Here is a 20,401-nt window from a genome sequence, read left to right as displayed (position 1 = left end):
CAGTACTTGTATCCCAGTTGCGTAGATAAGTGACCCTGCTGTTGATCACTGGACTGTCTGGCCCAGTCCTGATTTTATACAGATCCCATCAGGGTTGGAAATATCCCATTGCCCGATGTCCCAGTCCAATGTTTTTTTCCAGTCGGGCAAGCAAATTTGTATATCACGCTGTACCAATGTCCAGTTGACTTTCCAATGTTATTTATGTTGTTTATTTAAAAAATCAACAAGAAAATCGGCCGGTATAGGAGAAAATTTTCAGGGCAAGTGATTTTACACTGTACCGGTGTACACTAGCAATTTTAAAGTTATTTCTACCCCTGCCCATATAGCTAGAATATTGCTGAGTGTATGAAAAAACAACAAAACAAACAAAAATTTTCTCACTCATTCACTCATCCGCATGCAGCAAATGAAACTCAACTTATAAAACATAAAGACACATGACAATTGATCTGAATAAATATGGCAATTATCCACGATGGAAGATGCATGATGTTATAAATAAGTGGATGATGTCTTAGTCAACGGCATCCATGTCTGTGTAACCCAGGTCCCTGTAGGTGGTGCGATTGTCCTGGTTGTCTCCCCTTGTTTCCCCAGCGTCATCACTGTCACTGGACCCCTTCTCCAACAAATTCTGAGAATGTTTGGTGGTGATGCCAGTGGCGACAGCCGATACTTTGACATTTGAGTCTGTGACAAGTTTGCTTTGTTGAGGGGTTTGTTCCTCCTCGGATGACTCGCTTGACACAGGAGGAAGAATTGGTTCGTTTGTTCGTTTGCGGTAAAACAGGAGATAGGCGGCTCTTGTTACTACATTCTTTTCGTTGCTGATAGATGACACACGACTGTCGTCACACAGGCGCCAATCTGAACATCAACAAGGCAGGTGAAAATTACATTTGATAACTCGAGTTGTAAAGTACTTGTGAGTAAAACAACACATGAAAAGGATGAATAAGTTTAGTTTGACCAGAATACCTGTGTTGAAAAGAAATGAAAAGAAGTGACATACTAGCTACATTTTGCCATTTTGTGATGAACTATGACCAAGTAAAATGATAACAGTGAGTGAGTGAGTTTAGTTTTACGCGGCACTCAGCAATATTCCAGCTATATGGCGGCGGTCTGTAAATAATCGAGTCTGGACCAGACAATCCTGTGATCAACAGCATGAGCATCGATCTGCAATTTGGGAACCGATGACATGTGTCAACCAAGTCAGCCAGCCTGACCACCCTATCCTGCTAGTCGCCTCTTACGACAAGCATGGGCTACTGAAGATCAATATTCTAACCCGGACCTTCACATGTACGAAATCATAAAAGCAGGTTTTAAATTCTTGATACTATTAATAATATTTAGTGTCAGTATGCGATAATGGTTCCCCCCGTACCAACTTCATTCTTCAGAGGGTCAACAGTGTCTGTGCAGCGTACGTAGGAGGTGTAATGGCCGCCCAGGATACCCCCATGATGGTTGATGACGCCGTAGAGATCATACACAGGATGCTGCTGTACCGAGGGCGTCTTCCCCAGGATGAACTTGGACAGGTCCAGACCTCTGAAGCAGAACACAAACAGGCTAGCTGGGAGAAAGAAGAAGTGTCACGTCACACCACACAAGACTTAAATATATGCTTTGTTTCCTTGTTCGTTGTTTAACCTGCACTTAGCAATTTCCAGCTATATGAGGTTAGTTTGTAAATAATCGAGTCTGGACCTGAAGATCCAGTGATCAACATCATGAACATTCATCTACACAATTAGATATGATGACAAGTGTCAACCAAGTCAGCTAGCCTGACCACCCGATCCCATTAGTCGCTTCTTATGACAAGCATGGGTTGCTGAAGTTGTGAGTTGATTTGTTTGTTTGTTCTTTTAACTCTGCACTTGGCAATATTCCAGCAAATAGTCTGGACCAGACAATCTGATGCTAAGAAGCACCTGCTATGAGTTCATAGGCACTGAGTCAAAAGCAGTTTCCACCACATGATAACCAGTCACACAGCAGTACCTTGTAGGGAATTCCACCATTTTGTCGATCTTGTCCCGAAAGATGAAGTTCCTGAAGGAGAACCTCTTCAGCTGGATGATGAGCAGATGAGGCAGACGCCATATTGACATCTGCTTTGTGGCTTCCTGGTGCTTCTTACAGCGTGGACAGTACCTGCACAGGAGAATATATACCCAACACAGGTTCATACAGATTATCAGCCATCAAAATTTAAGCCCTTTTAAGGAGCTTTTCAAGGCCCAATCAACACTTCTAAGGAAGTAAAATAGAGAAACATTCAGGTTATTCAGAGATCACTATTTAGGACATCGTCTATAACTTGCTCCTCACCAAGCTTCGTCTGGGCTGAGCATCTCGGGTTCCGTGAAGACGTCCAGACACTGGTCCAGGGTGATGACGGAGTAGTCTGGAACACAACACTTCAAATATGGAGATATTTCCCTAACTATTTCAAAAGAGGTAGGCGGATTAGGAAATGTGACTCAGATATGTAGTAATCAGAAACATAGTTTGAAACAAAAGTATGACACTTACCATCAGACTGTGCTGTCTGCATGCTTTCATCATCATCCGCATCCTGAAAATGGAAGTTGAACAGGAAGTTAGTTCTGAGGTCAACATCAATCAGTTGTATCATCAGGGACCTATGCTCAAGGGTCCATGATGTCTATATCAATCAGTTGTATCATCAGGGACCTATGCTCAAGGGTCCATGATGTCTATATCAATCAGTTGTATCATCAGGGACCTATGCTCAAGGGTCCATGATGTCTACATCAATCAGTTTTATAGCTAAAACACATGGAATTATTATGAAACGGCCCTCCTATTATCAGAAATTTGCGGGCCGCTGCAAATGATATTGGACCGCTCAACCTTAACGACGGGCCACTATCAGTTCTGTTGTCAAGTGACGTCATAGTGGGTGCGTCGGTTCATTCGACGTTGGCTTTGGACTGGCAGATATTCTGGGTCAAACAAGTCAAAGCAACCCGAATTCCCCCGTTAAATAGCGGTAATATTGGCTTTCTTGCTGGTGCTAACCTTAACAAATGCACTATTAAGGCTGTTGATGGACCAAAACTGAACACTGACATGGTTTGGCATGTTGCAGGCTATGGTCTTGTCAAAGGCCAAGGTCGAATATCGTCACTTTCTGTTGTGACGTCACTAGAATTGTTCGAATACGTAATTGCATTCGGGCAGAAAACCCCGTCAGAAGTTGGTTTTGAGTAAACTTACAGTCAAATTCCTTCATTGTTTCCTTTTTCTTTTCAACACAAATTCCATGTATTTTAGCAATAATAACGGTAATGCTATTTTTGAGGGCATTATCATTTGCAGAAGCCCTCGGTCTTTTTGAAGTTAATGGAAGACTGCGGGCTTCTGCAAATGATAATGCCCTCAAAAATAGCATTACCCTTATAGTATCATCAAGGGTCTATGCTCAAGGGTCCATGATGTCTATATCAATCAGTTGTATTATCAGGGGTCTATGCTCAAGGGTCCATGATGTCTATATCAATCAGTTGTATTTTATGGGGTCTATGCTCAAGGGTCCATGATGTCTATATCAATCAGTTGTATCATCAGGGGTCTATGCTCAAGGGCCCATGATGATGTCTGTATCAATCAGTTGTATCATCAGGGGTCAATGCTCAAGGGCCCATGATGATATCTACATCAATCAGTTGTATCATCAGGGGTCTATGCTCAAGGGCCTATGATGATGTCATCAATCAGTTGTATCATCAGGGGTCTATGCTCAAGGGCCTATGATGATGTGTACGTCAATCAGTTGTATCATCAGGGGTCTATGCTCAAGGGCCCATGATGATGTCTGTATCAATCAGTTGTATCATCAGGGGTCTATGCTCAAGGGCCCATGATGATATCTACATCAATCAGTTGTATCATCAGGGGTCTATGCTCAAGGGCCTATGATGTTGTCATCAATCAGTTGTATCATCAGGGGTCTATGCTCAAGGGCCTATGATGATGTGTACGTCAATCAGTTGTATCATCAGGGGTCTATGCTCAAGGGCCCATGATGATGTCTGTATCAATCAGTTGTATTATCAGGGGTCTATGCTCAAGGGCCCATGATGATGTCTGTATCAATCAGTTGTATTATCAGGGGTCTATGCTCAAGGGCCTATGAAGATGTCTACGTCAATCAGTTGTATCATCAGGGGTCTATGCTCAAGGGCCCATGATGTCTGTATCAATCAGTTGTATCATCAGGGCTCTATGCTCAAGGGCCCATGATGATGTCCATATCAATCAGTTGTATCATCAGGGGTCTATGCTCAAGGGCCCATGATGTCTGTATCAATCAGTTGTATCATCAGGGGTCTATGCTCATGGGCCCATGATGTCTGTATCAATCAGTTGTATCATCAGGGGTCTATGCTCAAGGGCCCATGATGTCTGTATCAATCAGTTGTATCATCATGGGCTCTATGCTCAAGGGCCCATGATGATGATGTCATTAAGTGACTTCTATTTAAACAATTTAAGCAAATTTTCATCATTTATCCCCAAATTGCATATGAGGGAAATTCCAAGAAAATCCCATTGTTCACTTTCTTGATTCAACGAACGCCCAAGTGTGACAGCTCTAGAGATATAGAGTAATGTAAAAACAGCATAATTTCCTGTGACATTGACAGAGATCATCAATTCATTAACTCACCAGCTCCTTAGACTGAACCAGAACATAGGAAGCAAGCTTGTCGTTGTTTCTCCAATCCATGGAAAGAAAACGGCGACTGGTCAAGTCCAGGGGTACATCCCCCTTATCTTCGAGCCTCTCCCCATCAGGACCCTTCAGTCCAAACCCGTCATTATTGACCGGCTTGATGTGGAACAAAGGCATGGCCCTCTCAGACTCCTCCGTCTGGATTCCCAGGACTGGGTTGGTGGGGATGGATCTGGACCCGCCCTTGGTCTGATCCGGAGACAGGATCTCATCAGCTTGTCCTGAACTTCCCACAGTGAAGTTCCTTGATGCACTTTGATCCAGGGAGGGACACTCAGGTACTTCATCATTACCAAAACTGTCACTGGTAGGAGGCATGGGGTTGACATTTGGATCCTCCTCCAGCGATGTGGCGCTCCCTGCTAATGCTGTGGTGCTGCTGCTGTCTATGCCGGTGTCACACTCGTCGTCCAAGGCCTGCTCAGCATCTGCCGTGAGTGTGTGAGTGCTGGCTGATGATGATTGGCTGTCGAGGCTGTTGAGGCTGCCACTTGATTGGCTGCTGGAGGAGGAACTGAGGTTGGAGGTGGAAGGGTGGCTGGACAGCTTTGTGGGCGGCACGGCCTGGACAGGGGGTTGGAAGACATCCACGGAGTACCTGGGACAGAGGTATATCATCAGACCAAATAGTAACACAAGGACAGCACACAATGAACCAAGTCACCAAGACTGGCCACTTGATAGATTATCGCCACTTCCACCATTTATTCCTTTGTAACTTATTCTAAATGTAAATCACACAGGTTCCCATTTCATTTGTCTCTTATGATTAGCAATGGAGGGCAACACACAAATGAAAGAAGTGACATGACCATCTCATCCATTTCGCTGCATCTCACTCCAGTATAGGGGGCTATCCAAATCAATGTAAACACTGGAGAGTCGTCACACCAAATCTTTAACCATCTATGCATATCTTTATTTACGTTTTAGTTAAGTTTTGTTCTTAAGGTCCACACCAAATGTGGGTGCAGCTATTTATTAATACATAAACCGCAGCATTCTGAGATTTGGCAATCTGCATTTACTAATCAGGTAATTTTGTTGAAAATACATCTCAAAATGATACAGTCATGGTTGGTTCCAGGTTTACCCCAGTATAACTGGCCCTCTATGAAATGTCTGATACAAAATGTTTGGTATGTTTGAAATTGAAGAATGTTTCACTCCGGATCGTGTAATCAGACCAACCTTGAATATGCTTCCATGAGTTTCCCTAGACGTGAGAAGGTGGCCCGAGATTCTGGTATACTGATGATGAATGGGCAGCCGACGGGGTCCGGGATCACATTGCAGCTTGACTTGTGTACTTGCCAGTGAGATCGCTGACAGGCTCTGGAAGTAACACCATGTTAGTGCTCACTGTCAACTGACTGACTGAGTTTGGTTTTACGCTGCTTTTAACAATATTCCAGCAACATCACGGCAGGGGACACCAGAAATGGGCTTCACACATTGTACCCATATGGGGATTCGAACCCGGGTCTTCAGCGTGACTAGCCACAGCTTTAACCATTAGGCTAGCCCACCGCCCCTTCACTGTCAACACAAATAGAGTGAGTGAGTTGGTTGGATGCAATATTGCCCATATCACAATGGACTGTAATGCCACTCCCATTGTATGCCTAAGATATGTGAGTGAGTGAGCGAGTTTAGTTTTACACCGCACTCAGCAATATTCCAGCTATATGGCGGCGGTCTGTAAATAATCGAGTCTGGACTAGACAATCCAGTGATCAACAACATGAGCATCGATCTACGCAATTGGGATACGATGACATGTGTCAACCAAGTCAGCGAGCCTGACCACCTGATCCCGTTAGTCGCCTCTTACGACAAGCAAGGGTTATCGAAGATCAATTCTAACTCGGATCTTCAGGGTAAGGTGATATGTTGTAGTGTTATGTTGTGAAAGTGGGGTCTGGCATTATGGTTTTGGGTACTATAATCTAACATCTGCAGGACACTTGAATTAATTAGAATATACTACTTAAAAGGGGTTAGGGGTGAGGTGAGGTGAAATTGGTTTTAACGACGTGCTTGAGAATATTTTGCTCATATGACGACGTGCATGTGTGTGTATGTGTATGTGCGGCTGCTTGTACTAGCCCAGACTGAAGCTGGTTTTATAGTGCTAGCCCACTGAGATAACATGCCGCAGTTAAGCATGAATACCCCACTCAGACACATTATACTGACTCCGAGGCAACCAGTCCTTGTTGTACCCATTAATGCCGAGCGCCAGGCAGGGACCAACAAGTACCATATTTTAACGCTCTTTTGGTATGACGCGCGTCTGGGGATCGAACCATAACCTTCCGGCTCTCTGCGGGATGCTCTAACTACTATACCACGGAGGCGGTCAAAAGGGGTTAGAAAATCTACATAGCTGGCTATGCACAATACCAACCTGCCACAACGGATTAACTACAGTCATTGGAAATAAATGTGTTCTTGAATTTCTTTTAAGTAATATAAATATATTGTGTTTCTTTCTTTGTTGTTTACCACTGCACTCAGTAATAAGACAGTGAACAGTGAGTACTTGAGTCAGGACCAGACAATCCAGTGATTGATATTAACACCAATCCACTCCATTCATTCAACTAGGTCACAAAGATTGACTATTCAAAACTTTTTTGTGTTTTACAGCTAACATGGATTGCAGGGATCAGTTCTAAGAAAGCATCACTGTATTTTTTTGGTTGTATGGAGGGTAACTCACTGATCACAGTATCCAACTTTGAAACATTTGGTGCATCTCTTGAGCTTCATCCCTGCAGCAGCTGGCTTCCGGCAGTGAGAACACCTCAATGGTGCCTGGTTGGGCATCAGCGTTCTCTGAATGACACATCATGTCAAGCATCAGTTAAGGCATTGTCAGTGTGTCATTCATTGTCATCTAGTAAAACAGGTGCTTTATACAGCTGACGCTCACCTTATCACAGGTACTTCCGCCTCAGACAAACACCTATATCACAGGTACTTTACATATATGACACCCACCTGTGTCACATATCTCACATGCAAATGTATCACTTATCTCACACGCACATGTATCACAGGTAGATCACACATCTGATGCTCACCTGTATCACAGGTACATCACACATCTCACACTCACCTGTATCACAGGTACTTCAAACATCTGACACTCACCTGTATCACACATCTCACACTCACCTGTATCACAGGTACTTCAAACATCTGACACTCACCTGTATCACACATCTCACACTCACCTGTATCACACATCTCACACTCACCTGTATCACAGATACTTCAAACATCTGACACTCACCTGTATCACACATCTCACACTCACCTGTATCACAGGTACTTCAAACATCTGACACTCACCTGTATCACACATCTCACACTCACCTGTATCACAGGTACTTCAAACATCTGACACTCACCTGTATCACACATCTCACACTCACCTGTATCACAGGTACTTCAAACATCTGACACTCACCTGTATCACACATCTCACACTCACCTGTATCACAGGTACTTCAAACATCTGACACTCACCTGTATCACACATCTCACACTCACCTGTATCACAGGTACTTCAAACATCTGACGCTCACCTGTATCACACATCTCACACTCACCTGTATCACAGGTACTTCAAACATCTGACACTCACCTGTATCACAGGTATTTCGTAAACGGCTTCTCCTGCCACTTCTTCTGATAATACTTCAGCACTGAAAATATGGACATGATATGGAAGAACATGTAGTTATGTAACAAATCAAAGAACAACCCTGTGAAACAAGCTCAACTGCTCGTATATTCTTAATGACAACTCATGTTTTGACAAGTACCTGATTTCTATCCTAATCCATCAATATGTGTCAGTGTTAAGAAGATAAAAGACAGAAACTACTTCATCTTCATATAACTCTCTATTGACTTATTAATATGCATGAGAGTCGAGGTAAAACCCTAGTACTTACACAAGAATGGTGTCATTGAACTGGACACTAGACAGACTTGCATGAGAGTCGAGGTAAAACCCTAGTACTTACACAAGAATGGTGTCATTGAACTGGACACTAGACAGACTTGCATTAGAGTCGAGGTAAAACCCTGGTACTTACACAACAATGGTGTCATTGAACTGGACACTAGACAGACTTGCATGAGAGTCGAGGTAAAACCCTAGTACTTACACAACAATGGTGTCATTGAACTGGACACTAGACAGACTTGCATGAGAGTCGAGGTAAAACCCTGGTACTTACACAACAATGGTGTTGTTGAACTGGACACTAGACAGACTTGCATGAGAGTCGAGGTAAAACCCTAGTACTTACACAACAATGGTGTCATTGAACTGGACACTAGACAGACTTGCATGAGAGTCGAGGGTAAAACCCTAGTACTTACACACAACAATGGTGTCATTGAACTGGACACTAGACAGACTTGCATGAGAGTCGAGGTAAACCCTAGTACTTACACAACAATGGTGTCGTTGAACTGGACACTAGACAGACTTGCATGAGAGTCGAGGTAAAACCCTAGTACTTACACAACAATGGTGTCATTGAACTGGACACTAGACAGACTTGCATGAGAGTCGAGGTAAAACCCTAGTACTTACACAACAATGGTGTCGCTTGAACTGGACACTAGACAGACTTGCATGAGAGTCGAGTAAAACCCTAGTACTTACACAACAATGGTGTCGTTGAACTGGACACTAGACAGACTTGCATGAGAGTCGGGGTAAAACCCTAGTACTTACACAACAATGGTGTCGCTTGAACTGGACACTAGACAGACTTGCATGAGAGTCGAGGTAAAACCCTAGTACTTACACAACAATGGTGTCATTGAACTGGACACTAGACAGACTTGCATGAGAGTCGAGGTAAAACCCTAGTACTTACACAACAATGGTGTCATTGAACTGGACACTAGACAGACTTGCATGAGAGTCGAGGTAAAACCCTAGTACTTACACAACAATGGTGTCATTGAACTGGACACTAGACAGACTTTCATGAGAGTCGAGGTAAAACCCTAGTACTTACACAACAATGGTGTCATTGAACTGGACACTAGACAGACTTGCATAAGAGTTGAGGTAAAACCCTAGTACTTACACCACAATGGTGTCGTTGAACTGGACACTAGACAGACTTGCATGAGAGTCGAGGTAAAACCCTAGTACTTACACAACAATGGTGTCATTGAACTGGACACTAGACAGACTTGCATTAGAGTTGAGGTAAAACCCTAGTACTTACACAACAATGGTGTCATTGAACTGGACACTAGACAGACTTGCATTAGAGTTGAGGTAAAACCCTAGTACTTACACAACAATGGTGTCATTGAACTGGACACTAGACAGACTTGCATGAGAGTCGATAAAACCCTAGTACTTACACAACAATGGTGTCATTGAACTGGACACTAGACAGACTTGCATGAGAGTCGAGGTAAAACCCTAGTACTTACACCACAATGGTGTCGTTGAACTGGACACTAGACAGACTTGCATGAGAGTCGAGGTAAAACCCTAGTACTTACACCACAATGGTGTCGCTTGAACTGGACACTAGACAGACTTGCATGAGAGTCGAGGTAAACCCTAGTACTTACACAACAATGGTGTCGTTGAACTGGACACTAGACAGACTTGCATGAGAGTCGAGGTAAAACCCTAGTACTTACACCACAATGGTGTCGTTGAACTGGACACTAGACAGACTTGCATGAGAGTCGAGGTAAAACCCTAGTACTTACACAACAATGGTGTCATTGAACTGGACACTAGACAGACTTGCATGAGAGTCGAGGTAAAACCCTAGTACTTACACAACAATGGTGTCATTGAACTGGACACTAGACAGACTTGCATGAGAGTCGAGGTAAAACCCTAGTACTTACACAACAATGGTGTCATTGAACTGGACACTAGACAGACTTGCATGAGAGTTGAGGTAAAACCCTAGTACTTACACAACAATGGTGTCGTTGAACTGGACACTAGACAGACTTGCATGAGAGTCGAGGTAAAACCCTAGTACTTACACCACAATGGTGTCGTTGAACTGGACACTAGACAGACTTGCATGAGAGTCGAGGTAAAACCCTAGTACTTACACCACAATGGTGTCGTTGAACTGGACACTAGACAGACTTGCATGAGAGTCGAGGTAAAACCCTAGTACTTACACAACAATGGTGTCATTGAACTGGACACTAGACAGACTTGCATTAGAGTTGAGGTAAAACCCTAGTACTTACACAACAATGGTGTCATTGAACTGGACACTAGACAGACTTGCATGAGAGTCGAGGTAAAACCCTAGTACTTACACAACAATGGTGTCATTGAACTGGACACTAGACAGACTTGCATGAGAGTCGAGGTAAAACCCTAGTACTTACACCACAATGGTGTCGTTGAACTGGACACTAGACAGACTTGCATGAGAGTCGAGGTAAAACCCTAGTACTTACACCACAATGGTGTCGTTGAACTGGACACTAGACTCGAGGTAAAACCCTAGTACTTACACAACAATGGTGTCATTGAACTGGACACTAGACAGACTTGCATGAGAGTCGAGGTAAAACCCTAGTACTTACACAACAATGGTGTCATTGAACTGGACACTAGACAGACTTGCATGAGAGTCGAGGTAAAACCCTAGTACTTACACAACAATGGTGTCATTGAACTGGACACTAGACAGACTTGCATGAGAGTCGAGGTAAAACCCTAGTACTTACACAACAATGGTGTCATTGAACTGGACACTAGACAGACTTGCATGAGAGTCGAGGTAAAACCCTAGTACTTACACAACAATGGTGTCATTGAACTGGACACTAGACAGACTTGCATGAGAGTCGAGGTAAAACCCTAGTACTTACACAACAATGGTGTCATTGAACTGGACACTAGACAGACTTGCATGAGAGTCGAGGTAAAACCCTAGTACTTACACAACAATGGTGTCATTGAACTGGACACTAGACAGACTTGCATGAGAGTCGAGGTAAAACCCTAGTACTTACACAACAATGGTGTCATTGAACTGGACACTAGACAGACTTGCATGAGAGTCGAGGTAAAACCCTGGTACTTACACAACAATGGTGTCATTGAACTGGACACTAGACAGACTTGCATGAGAGTCGAGGTAAAACCCTAGTACTTACACAACAATGGTGTCATTGAACTGGACACTAGACAGACTTGCATGAGAGTCGGTGGTAAAACCTAGTACTTACACAACAATGGTGTCATTGAACTGGACACTAGACAGACTTGCATGAGAGTCGGGTAAAACCCTAGTACTTACACAACAATGGTGTCATTGAACTGGACACTAGACAGACTTGCATGAGAGTCGAGGTAAAACCCTAGTACTTACACAACAATGGTGTCATTGAACTGGACACTAGACAGACTTGCATTAGAGTTGAGGTAAAACCCTAGTACTTACACAACAATGGTGTCATTGAACTGGACACTAGACAGACTTGCATGAGAGTCGAGGTAAAACCCTGGTACTTACACAACAATGGTGTTGTTGAACTGGACACTAGACAGACTTGCATTAGAGTCGAGGTAAAACCCTAGTACTTACACAACAATGGTGTCATTGAACTGGACACTAGACAGACTTGCATGAGTGTCGAGGTAAAACCCTGGTACTTACACAACAATGGTGTCATTGAACTGGACACTAGACAGACTTGCATGAGAGTCGAGGTAAAACCCTAGTACTTACACAACAATGGTGTCATTGAACTGGACACTAGACAGACTTGCATTAGAGTTGAGGTAAAACCCTAGTACTTACACAACAATGGTGTCATTGAACTGGACACTAGACAGACTTGCATGAGAGTCGGTAAAACCCTGGTACTTACACAACAATGGTGTCATTGAACTGGACACTAGACAGACTTGCATGAGAGTCGAGGTAAAACCCTGGTACTTACACAACAATGGTGTCATTGAACTGGACACTAGACAGACTTGCATTAGAGTCGAGAGGTAAAACCCTGGTACTTACACAACAATGGTGTCATTGAACTGGACACTAGACAGACTTGCATGAGAGTCGAGGTAAAACCCTGGTACTTACACAACAATGGTGTCATTGAACTGGACACTAGACAGACTTGCATGAGAGTCGAGGTAAAACCCTAGTACTTACACAACAATGGTGTCATTGAACTGGACACTAGACAGACTTGCATGAGAGTCGAGGTAAAACCCTGGTACTTACACAACAATGGTGTCATTGAACTGGACACTAGACAGACTTGCATGAGAGTCGAGGTAAAACCCTAGTACTTACACAACAATGGTGTCATTGAACTGGACACTAGACAGACTTGCATGAGAGTCGAGGTAAAACCCTGGTACTTACACAACAATGGTGTCATTGAACTGGACACTAGACAGACTTGCATTAGAGTCGAGGTAAAACCCTGGTACTTACACAACAATGGTGTCATTGAACTGGACACTAGACAGACTTGCATGAGAGTCGAGGTAAAACCCTGGTACTTACACAACAATGGTGTCATTGAACTGGACACTAGACAGACTTGCATGAGAGTCGAGGTAAAACCCTAGTACTTACACAACAATGGTGTCATTGAACTGGACACTAGACAGACTTGCATGAGAGTCGAGGTAAAACCCTGGTACTTACACAACAATGGTGTCGTTGAACTGGACACTAGACAGACTTGCATTAGAGTCGAGGTAAAACCCTAGTACTTACACAACAATGGTGTCATTGAACTGGACACTAGACAGACTTGCATTAGAGTCGGGTAAAACCCTGGTACTTACACAACAATGGTGTCATTGAACTGGACACTAGACAGACTTGCATGAGAGTCGAGGTAAAACCCTAGTACTTACACAACAATGGTGTCGTTGAACTGGACACTAGACAGACTTGCATTAGAGTCGAGGTAAAACCCCTAGTACTTACACACAACAATGGTGTCATTGAACTGGACACTAGACAGACTTGCATGAGAGTCGAGGTAAAACCCTAGTACTTACACAACAATGGTGTCATTGAACTGGACACTAGACAGACTTGCATTAGAGTCGAGGTAAAACCCTAGTACTTACACAACAATAGTGTCATTGAACTGGACACTAGACAGACTTGCATGAGAGTCGAGGTAAAACCCTAGTACTTACACAACAATGGTGTCATTGAACTGGACACTAGACAGACTTGCATGAGAGTCGAGGTAAAACCCTAGTACTTACACAACAATGGTGTCATTGAACTGGACACTAGACAGACTTGCATGAGAGTCGAGGTAAAACCCTAGTACTTACACAACAATGGTGTCATTGAACTGGACACTAGACAGACTTGCATGAGAGTCGAGGTAAAACCCTAGTACTTACACAACAATGGTGTCGTTGAACTGGACACTAGACAGACTTGCATTAGAGTCGAGGTAAAACCCTAGTACTTACACAACAATGGTGTCATTGAACTGGACACTAGACAGACTTGCATGAGAGTCGAGGTAAAACCCTAGTACTTACACAACAATGGTGTCATTGAACTGGACACTAGACAGACTTGCATTAGAGTCGAGGTAAAACCCTAGTACTTACACAACAATGGTGTCATTGAACTGGACACTAGACAGACTTGCATGAGAGTCGAGGTAAAACCCTAGTACTTACACAACAATGGTGTCATTGAACTGGACACTAGACAGACTTGCATGAGAGTCGAGGTAAAACCCTGGTACTGACACCACAATGGTGTCATTGAACTGGACACTAGACAGACTTGCATGAGAGTCGAGGTAAAACCCTGGTACTTACACAACAATGGTGTCATTGAACTGGACACTAGACAGACTTGCATGAGAGTCGAGGTAAAACCCTAGTACTTACACAACAATGGTGTCATTGAACTGGACACTAGACAGACTTGCATGAGAGTCGAGGTAAAACCCTAGTACTTACACAACAATGGTGTCATTGAACTGGACACTAGACAGACTTGCATGAGAGTCGAGGTAAAACCCTAGTACTTACACAACAATGGTGTCGTTGAACTGGACACTAGACAGACTTGCATGAGAGTCGAGGTAAAACCCTAGTACTTACACAACAATGGTGTCATTGAACTGGACACTAGACAGACTTGCATGAGAGTCGAGGTAAAACCCTGGTACTTACACCACAATGGTGTCATTGAACTGGACACTAGACAGACTTGCATTAGAGTCGAGGTAAAACCCTGGTACTTACACAACAATGGTGTCATTGAACTGGACACTAGACAGACTTGCATTAGAGTCGAGGTAAAACCCTGGTACTTACACAAACAATGGTGTCGCTTGAACTGGACACTAGACAGACTTGCATTAGAGTCGAGGTAAAACCCTGGTACTTACACAACAATGGTGTCATTGAACTGGACACTAGACAGACTTGCATTAGAGTCGAGGTAAAACCCTGGTACTTACACAACAATGGTGTCGTTGAACTGGACACTAGACAGACTTGCATGAGAGTCGAGGTAAAACCCTAGTACTTACACAACAATGGTGTCGTTGAACTGGACACTAGACAGACTTGCATTAGAGTTGAGGTAAAACCCTGGTACTTACACAACAATGGTGTCATTGAACTGGACACTAGACAGACTTGCATTAGAGTCGAGGTAAAACCCTGGTACTTACACAACAATGGTGTCGTTGAACTGGACACTAGACAGACTTGCACGACGTGTAAAGACCTTAAGGATCTTCCCACGGTACGCCTCAAACACACACATCTGAAAAATGTTAGAGTAGAAGCTGATAAATTGTAAACATCCACTGAATAACAGAAGTAAGAGTAAAAGATATTTTTATGACAAAAGTCAGTGAAATGCACATTGTGTGTGTACGTATGTGTCTGCATGCATGAATGCATGTGCGAGTGTGTATGGAAGCTCCAGCTGCATGAGTGAGTGAGTTCAGTTTTACGCCACACACAGCAATATTCCAGCTATATGGCAGCGGTCTGTAAATAATGGAGTCTGGACCAGACAATCCAGTGATCAACAGTATGAGCATCGATCTGCATAATGGGGAACTGATGACATGTGTCAACCAAGTCAGCGAGCCTGACCACCCGATCCCGTTAGTTGCCTCATACGACAAGCATGGGTTATTGTAGGTTCATTCTAACCCGGACCTTCCCGGGTTCCAGCTGTTTGATAGCGGCCTGTAAGTAACTGAGGCTGAACCAGATACTCCAGTTCGACGCCGGTATACTGTGTCTGAGTGGACTAGCCAACTCAACCTGCGGCATATTGTCTCAGTAGGCTAGTACTGTGTATCAAAAACACTACAAGGAGATCCACAAGCGTTTCTGAACACCAGAAACGCCAGTATCATATACAGTTGGTTTACAATTTAACGCCACACCCAGCAATATTCCAGCTATATGACAGCGGTCTGTAAATAATGGAGTCTGGACCAGACAATCCAGTGATCAACATCATGAGCATCAATCTACGCAATTGGGATATGATGACGAACATATATACCTGAGAGATTTTGTTACATCAATGTGAAGACATGTTCTCGTGTGCACTCGAAAATTATTTTATTCCTCGGTCAATCGTTACATACAACTGTGTGTATTTCTATGAACTATCATTTCACAATACCTGTATTTAGCACTGGCGGTGATCATAATCTTTAACAGGGTGGTGGGGTAGCTGTGGGGTTAAAGCGTTTGCTTGTCATGCCTAAGACTGGGTTCGATTCCCCACATGGCTACAATGTGTGAGACATATTTCTGCCGTGATATTGCTGGAATATTGCTAAAAGTAGCATAAAACCGTACACACTCACTCACTCATAAGCTTTAACAACTCACATCTTTTGGTTTGACCCCTGTCTTTTTGCTGAGGTCATCCTTTAGTTGTTCAACACGGGCGTCTTTTGGTAGGCGAACTGAGTACTGAAACAGAGATATGATACATGTGAGTAACAGGACAATTTTAAGATGAAGCTCAATCCAACATTTCAAACCTCAAGTTACCAAGTTTTGTTTTGAATCAGTTATCCAGTACTCTAACATGGCTAAAACAGTTTGGTTGGTTTGTTTATTTGTTGTGCACTCGTCAATATTCCAGCTATATGGCAGCGGTCAATGTACAATCGAAGACAACCCAGCATTTAACATCTTAATAGTTAAACAACTTTTGACTTGTTTGTGGTTTAACGCTGCACTTCGCAATATGACGGCGATCTGTAAATAATCGATTCTGGAACAGACAATCCAGTGATCGACAGCATGAGCATCAGTCTACGCAAATGGGATATGATGACATGTCTCAACCAAGTCAGCGAGCCTGACCATATGATCCCATTAGTCGCCTCTTACGGTTGCTGAAGACTAGTTCCTTACCCCAAACCAAAGAAAGTACAGACCCGAACAAGAAATGGCTGTTAAATGGTGTCAATTTCATATGAGTATCCTAGATGTGTTTTGACTAAATGATAGTAGGCGAATACTTTAACCACCCACACGCTCTCTGTACACCCGAAGACAATTCACCTACCCGGACTGGTTTCCTTCCAAAGGGATCCTTCCACATGAAAATGACAGGCAGCTGTCGACACTTCTTTGGCAGTGGAACCGACAAATACAAGAAGGGGTCGAATGTGATCGACACCTGGAAAAACAAAGACACATGCCCTTGAACTAGTCTATTTGCATCAATACCAATTTATTTAATTTGTTTTCAAACAGTAATTTCTCCAGCTATCAAACATAATATACATCATTAGGGGAATTACTAAACCAACTCCAACAGGTCATTTTGTTCAAATGAAAGTGCGAGTTGTTCTAAGAGATAATGTCAATAAAGACATATTGTCAGTGAAGATAAAGATTGTTTTCACATTTTGGTAATGTGGCAAAGTTCTGTCAAAAGTAGAAATCATGACATTTGTCCCAAACTAATCCCTGCTATCTGCTTTACACGCTAATAAGGCGGTTGTCCAGTAGTAGACTGCCTGGCTCAGATTGCACCTCACTGTAAGTGTAATAAGTAATACCACGGAGCTCACCCAGTTTAAGTTCATTTCAACATAGTAAAAGGCTTAATTCCACAGCAAAGTTGTAGTCCTTAGTTTTGTAACATATGAACATTAAGCATAATTCAACATATTACACTGTCTCAGTAAAGTACAGATTCTCGTACTTCCAACATTCCAACCCACACTCTCAGGGTGGGGCACCTACCGTATATGACCGTCTATAAGACGACCCCATGGATAAGACGACCCCCAAACTTGACCCTTAAAATCAGTGTCAAAATGGTATGTTTCGTGCATAAGTCGATCCCCCGCGATGGGGTCCGAATCGCGGCAAACACAGACAACTGGCAGTTACCAATAATAATAACTTTGGTCCACATTATTCAAAGAATTCACAATCATATATATTGTGTCTACTCACGGATCGAAACGAAGTGTAGTTGACAGAAAATGCATAATATAGATTCTCTAAATATCATATTTATTGAAGCAACAAACTGGCTTGCTTATTTTACCCCATTCAACAATCACGAACTGATTACCGCCTCGTTTTCCATTGACTGCTAGTTTACAATAACATCGGTAAAAATGTGTGAATTTAAATGGCTTCCGTATTTTACCCCATTCCACGTGCTTACCACGTTCACGAGGGTCCGTATAACCTTAGTGTTGATTATATATATTTTACATAAAAACTATTACACAATGCTAGGATATATTTCTTTGGGTTAAATAATAGTATTCAATCAATAGAATTCATCCCGTTATATTATTGTGCATGTTTGAACTTGTTCGCGGGGGAACGTGTGCACAGCTGATTGCTATTTCCGGCTTTGTGTACGAGACAAATACGCACGGTAATCTTCATTAATTAATAGAGCAAAAACTGTAACTAAAATTACACAATGCTAGGATATATTTCTTTGGGTTAAATAACGGTATTCTGTATTATATTTTACTGATGACTGCGTCAGAATTCGTCCCGTTATATTATTGTGCATGTTTGAACTTGTTCGCCGGGAAACGTGTGCACAGCTGACTGCTATTTCCGGCTTTGTGTACGAGACAAATACGCACGGTAATCTTAATCCCTGCAAATAATACAATGCCCAGCAAAACAACTTATAACTTAAAAGGTGAATAATCTTGTCTAGTGATGTTTAATTGCAAATTTGACGTCTCTACTGACAAAGTCGTCTTCTGTTGTTTGTCCACGCGAAGTGATACGATGTTGTTTTCTTACCCCTGGAAAAAAGTTTGACGAAAGCGTAACCCATGGATAAGACGACCCCCTTCTACAGACTGCTTTTTTTGGTCCTCAAAATTCGGCTTATAGACGGTCATATACGGTAATCGCCAGCACACAAAGTCAGCAATCTAACCCACTCAGCCACAGTGCCTTCCAAGAGAGTATCATTGTTGCAGAGTTCATGTCAAATGTTCAACATGTATCATATGTTATATCTGGGAAGACACTTCCTCTGTACAGTTTCTATTACTTTTCGGGTTGAGTCCCATCCAGAATTCGATCCCTCACTCTCAGATTCAGGCACCTAATCACCAGCACAAAAAGTCAGTGATCTAACCCACTCAGCCACCACAGCAGTCTCCACAAAACTGAAGCCTGACTGGGAGCTGGTAGTTTAGACCACGTACTTTACATAAGACCACGTTCTTAAAGGCATTGTGTTTTCAAAGCATAATGTCATCTTTTGAACTAACACTATTCGCAGTCGACACAAGCTGGTTGTGAAGGTGAATGTTTTCTCCACTGATACAGTGATGGTACAAGGCAGCTTACCTTGCTGCACACAAGACACATCTGATACAGTGATGGTACAAGGCAGCTTACCTTGCTGCACACAGGACACATCTGATACAGTGATGGTACAAGGCAGCTTACCTTGCTGCACACAGGACACACCAACGTAGACTTGTACTGTCCTTGAAACAGGTCCACAATCGCTGAATCGTTCCGCTTCTTGTACACATCCCACTCCCACAACCTGCAAGTTGACGCCATGATGATGATGATGATGATGATTGATGCCACTGACATTATGTGTTTTCATGATAAATGATGATTTTCATGGAGAAGCATGTACAATGTGGATGACCCCCAAATTTATGTACAAAGTAAGTGACCCCCCTCTGCATGTCATGTACAAAATCAATGACCTCCTCCCCTTCCCATAATTTCTAAGCATAATTTTAAACATATTTTTATGTACAAAATTGCTGACCCCCTAGTATGTGTACAAAAAAAATATTGACCCCCAAAAAAAAAATAATGGAATAATAATAAATAAAAAAAATCATCATCATCACCCTAGCCATAAATTATGAACGGTCCCTTACAACTAAAGCACTGTGTAGTATCAGGTAAGGTAAAACAACATAACAGGCCACGATAAATGTTAATGTTTCCTGTTTAATGCTGAACTCAGGATTACTCCAGCTACATCATGGTGGCCTGGTTATATTCAAGTGTGAACCACACAAACCAGTGATGGATGTTATGAGCATCTATCCAAC

The 20,401-nt window shown here is 42.8% G+C and overlaps 1 protein-coding gene across 1 annotated transcript in view; it reads right to left on the bottom strand.

Moving 5' to 3' along the window:
- Positions 1-312: 312 nt before the first annotated feature.
- Positions 313-20,401, bottom strand: part of LOC124270115 (ubiquitin carboxyl-terminal hydrolase 19-like) — a 40,641-nt gene continuing 20,552 nt past the window's right edge. The window contains 13 exon segments of the mRNA XM_046705133.1: positions 313-873; positions 1,400-1,566; positions 2,023-2,175; positions 2,353-2,428; positions 2,557-2,599; positions 4,718-5,381; positions 5,975-6,118; positions 7,509-7,624; positions 8,439-8,499; positions 15,509-15,603; positions 16,698-16,781; positions 17,386-17,499; positions 19,770-19,862. Coding sequence (XP_046561089.1) covers positions 521-873; positions 1,400-1,566; positions 2,023-2,175; positions 2,353-2,428; positions 2,557-2,599; positions 4,718-5,381; positions 5,975-6,118; positions 7,509-7,624; positions 8,439-8,499; positions 15,509-15,603; positions 16,698-16,781; positions 17,386-17,499; positions 19,770-19,862 — 2,163 coding nt within the window. The 3' untranslated portion in view covers positions 313-520.

Source organism: Haliotis rubra, unplaced genomic scaffold (genome assembly GCF_003918875.1).
Source record: "Haliotis rubra isolate DU_JTF1 unplaced genomic scaffold, ASM391887v1 Scf15, whole genome shotgun sequence".
NCBI lineage: Eukaryota > Metazoa > Mollusca > Gastropoda > Lepetellida > Haliotidae > Haliotis > Haliotis rubra.
This window is presented reverse-complemented; position numbering and strand designations above follow the sequence as displayed.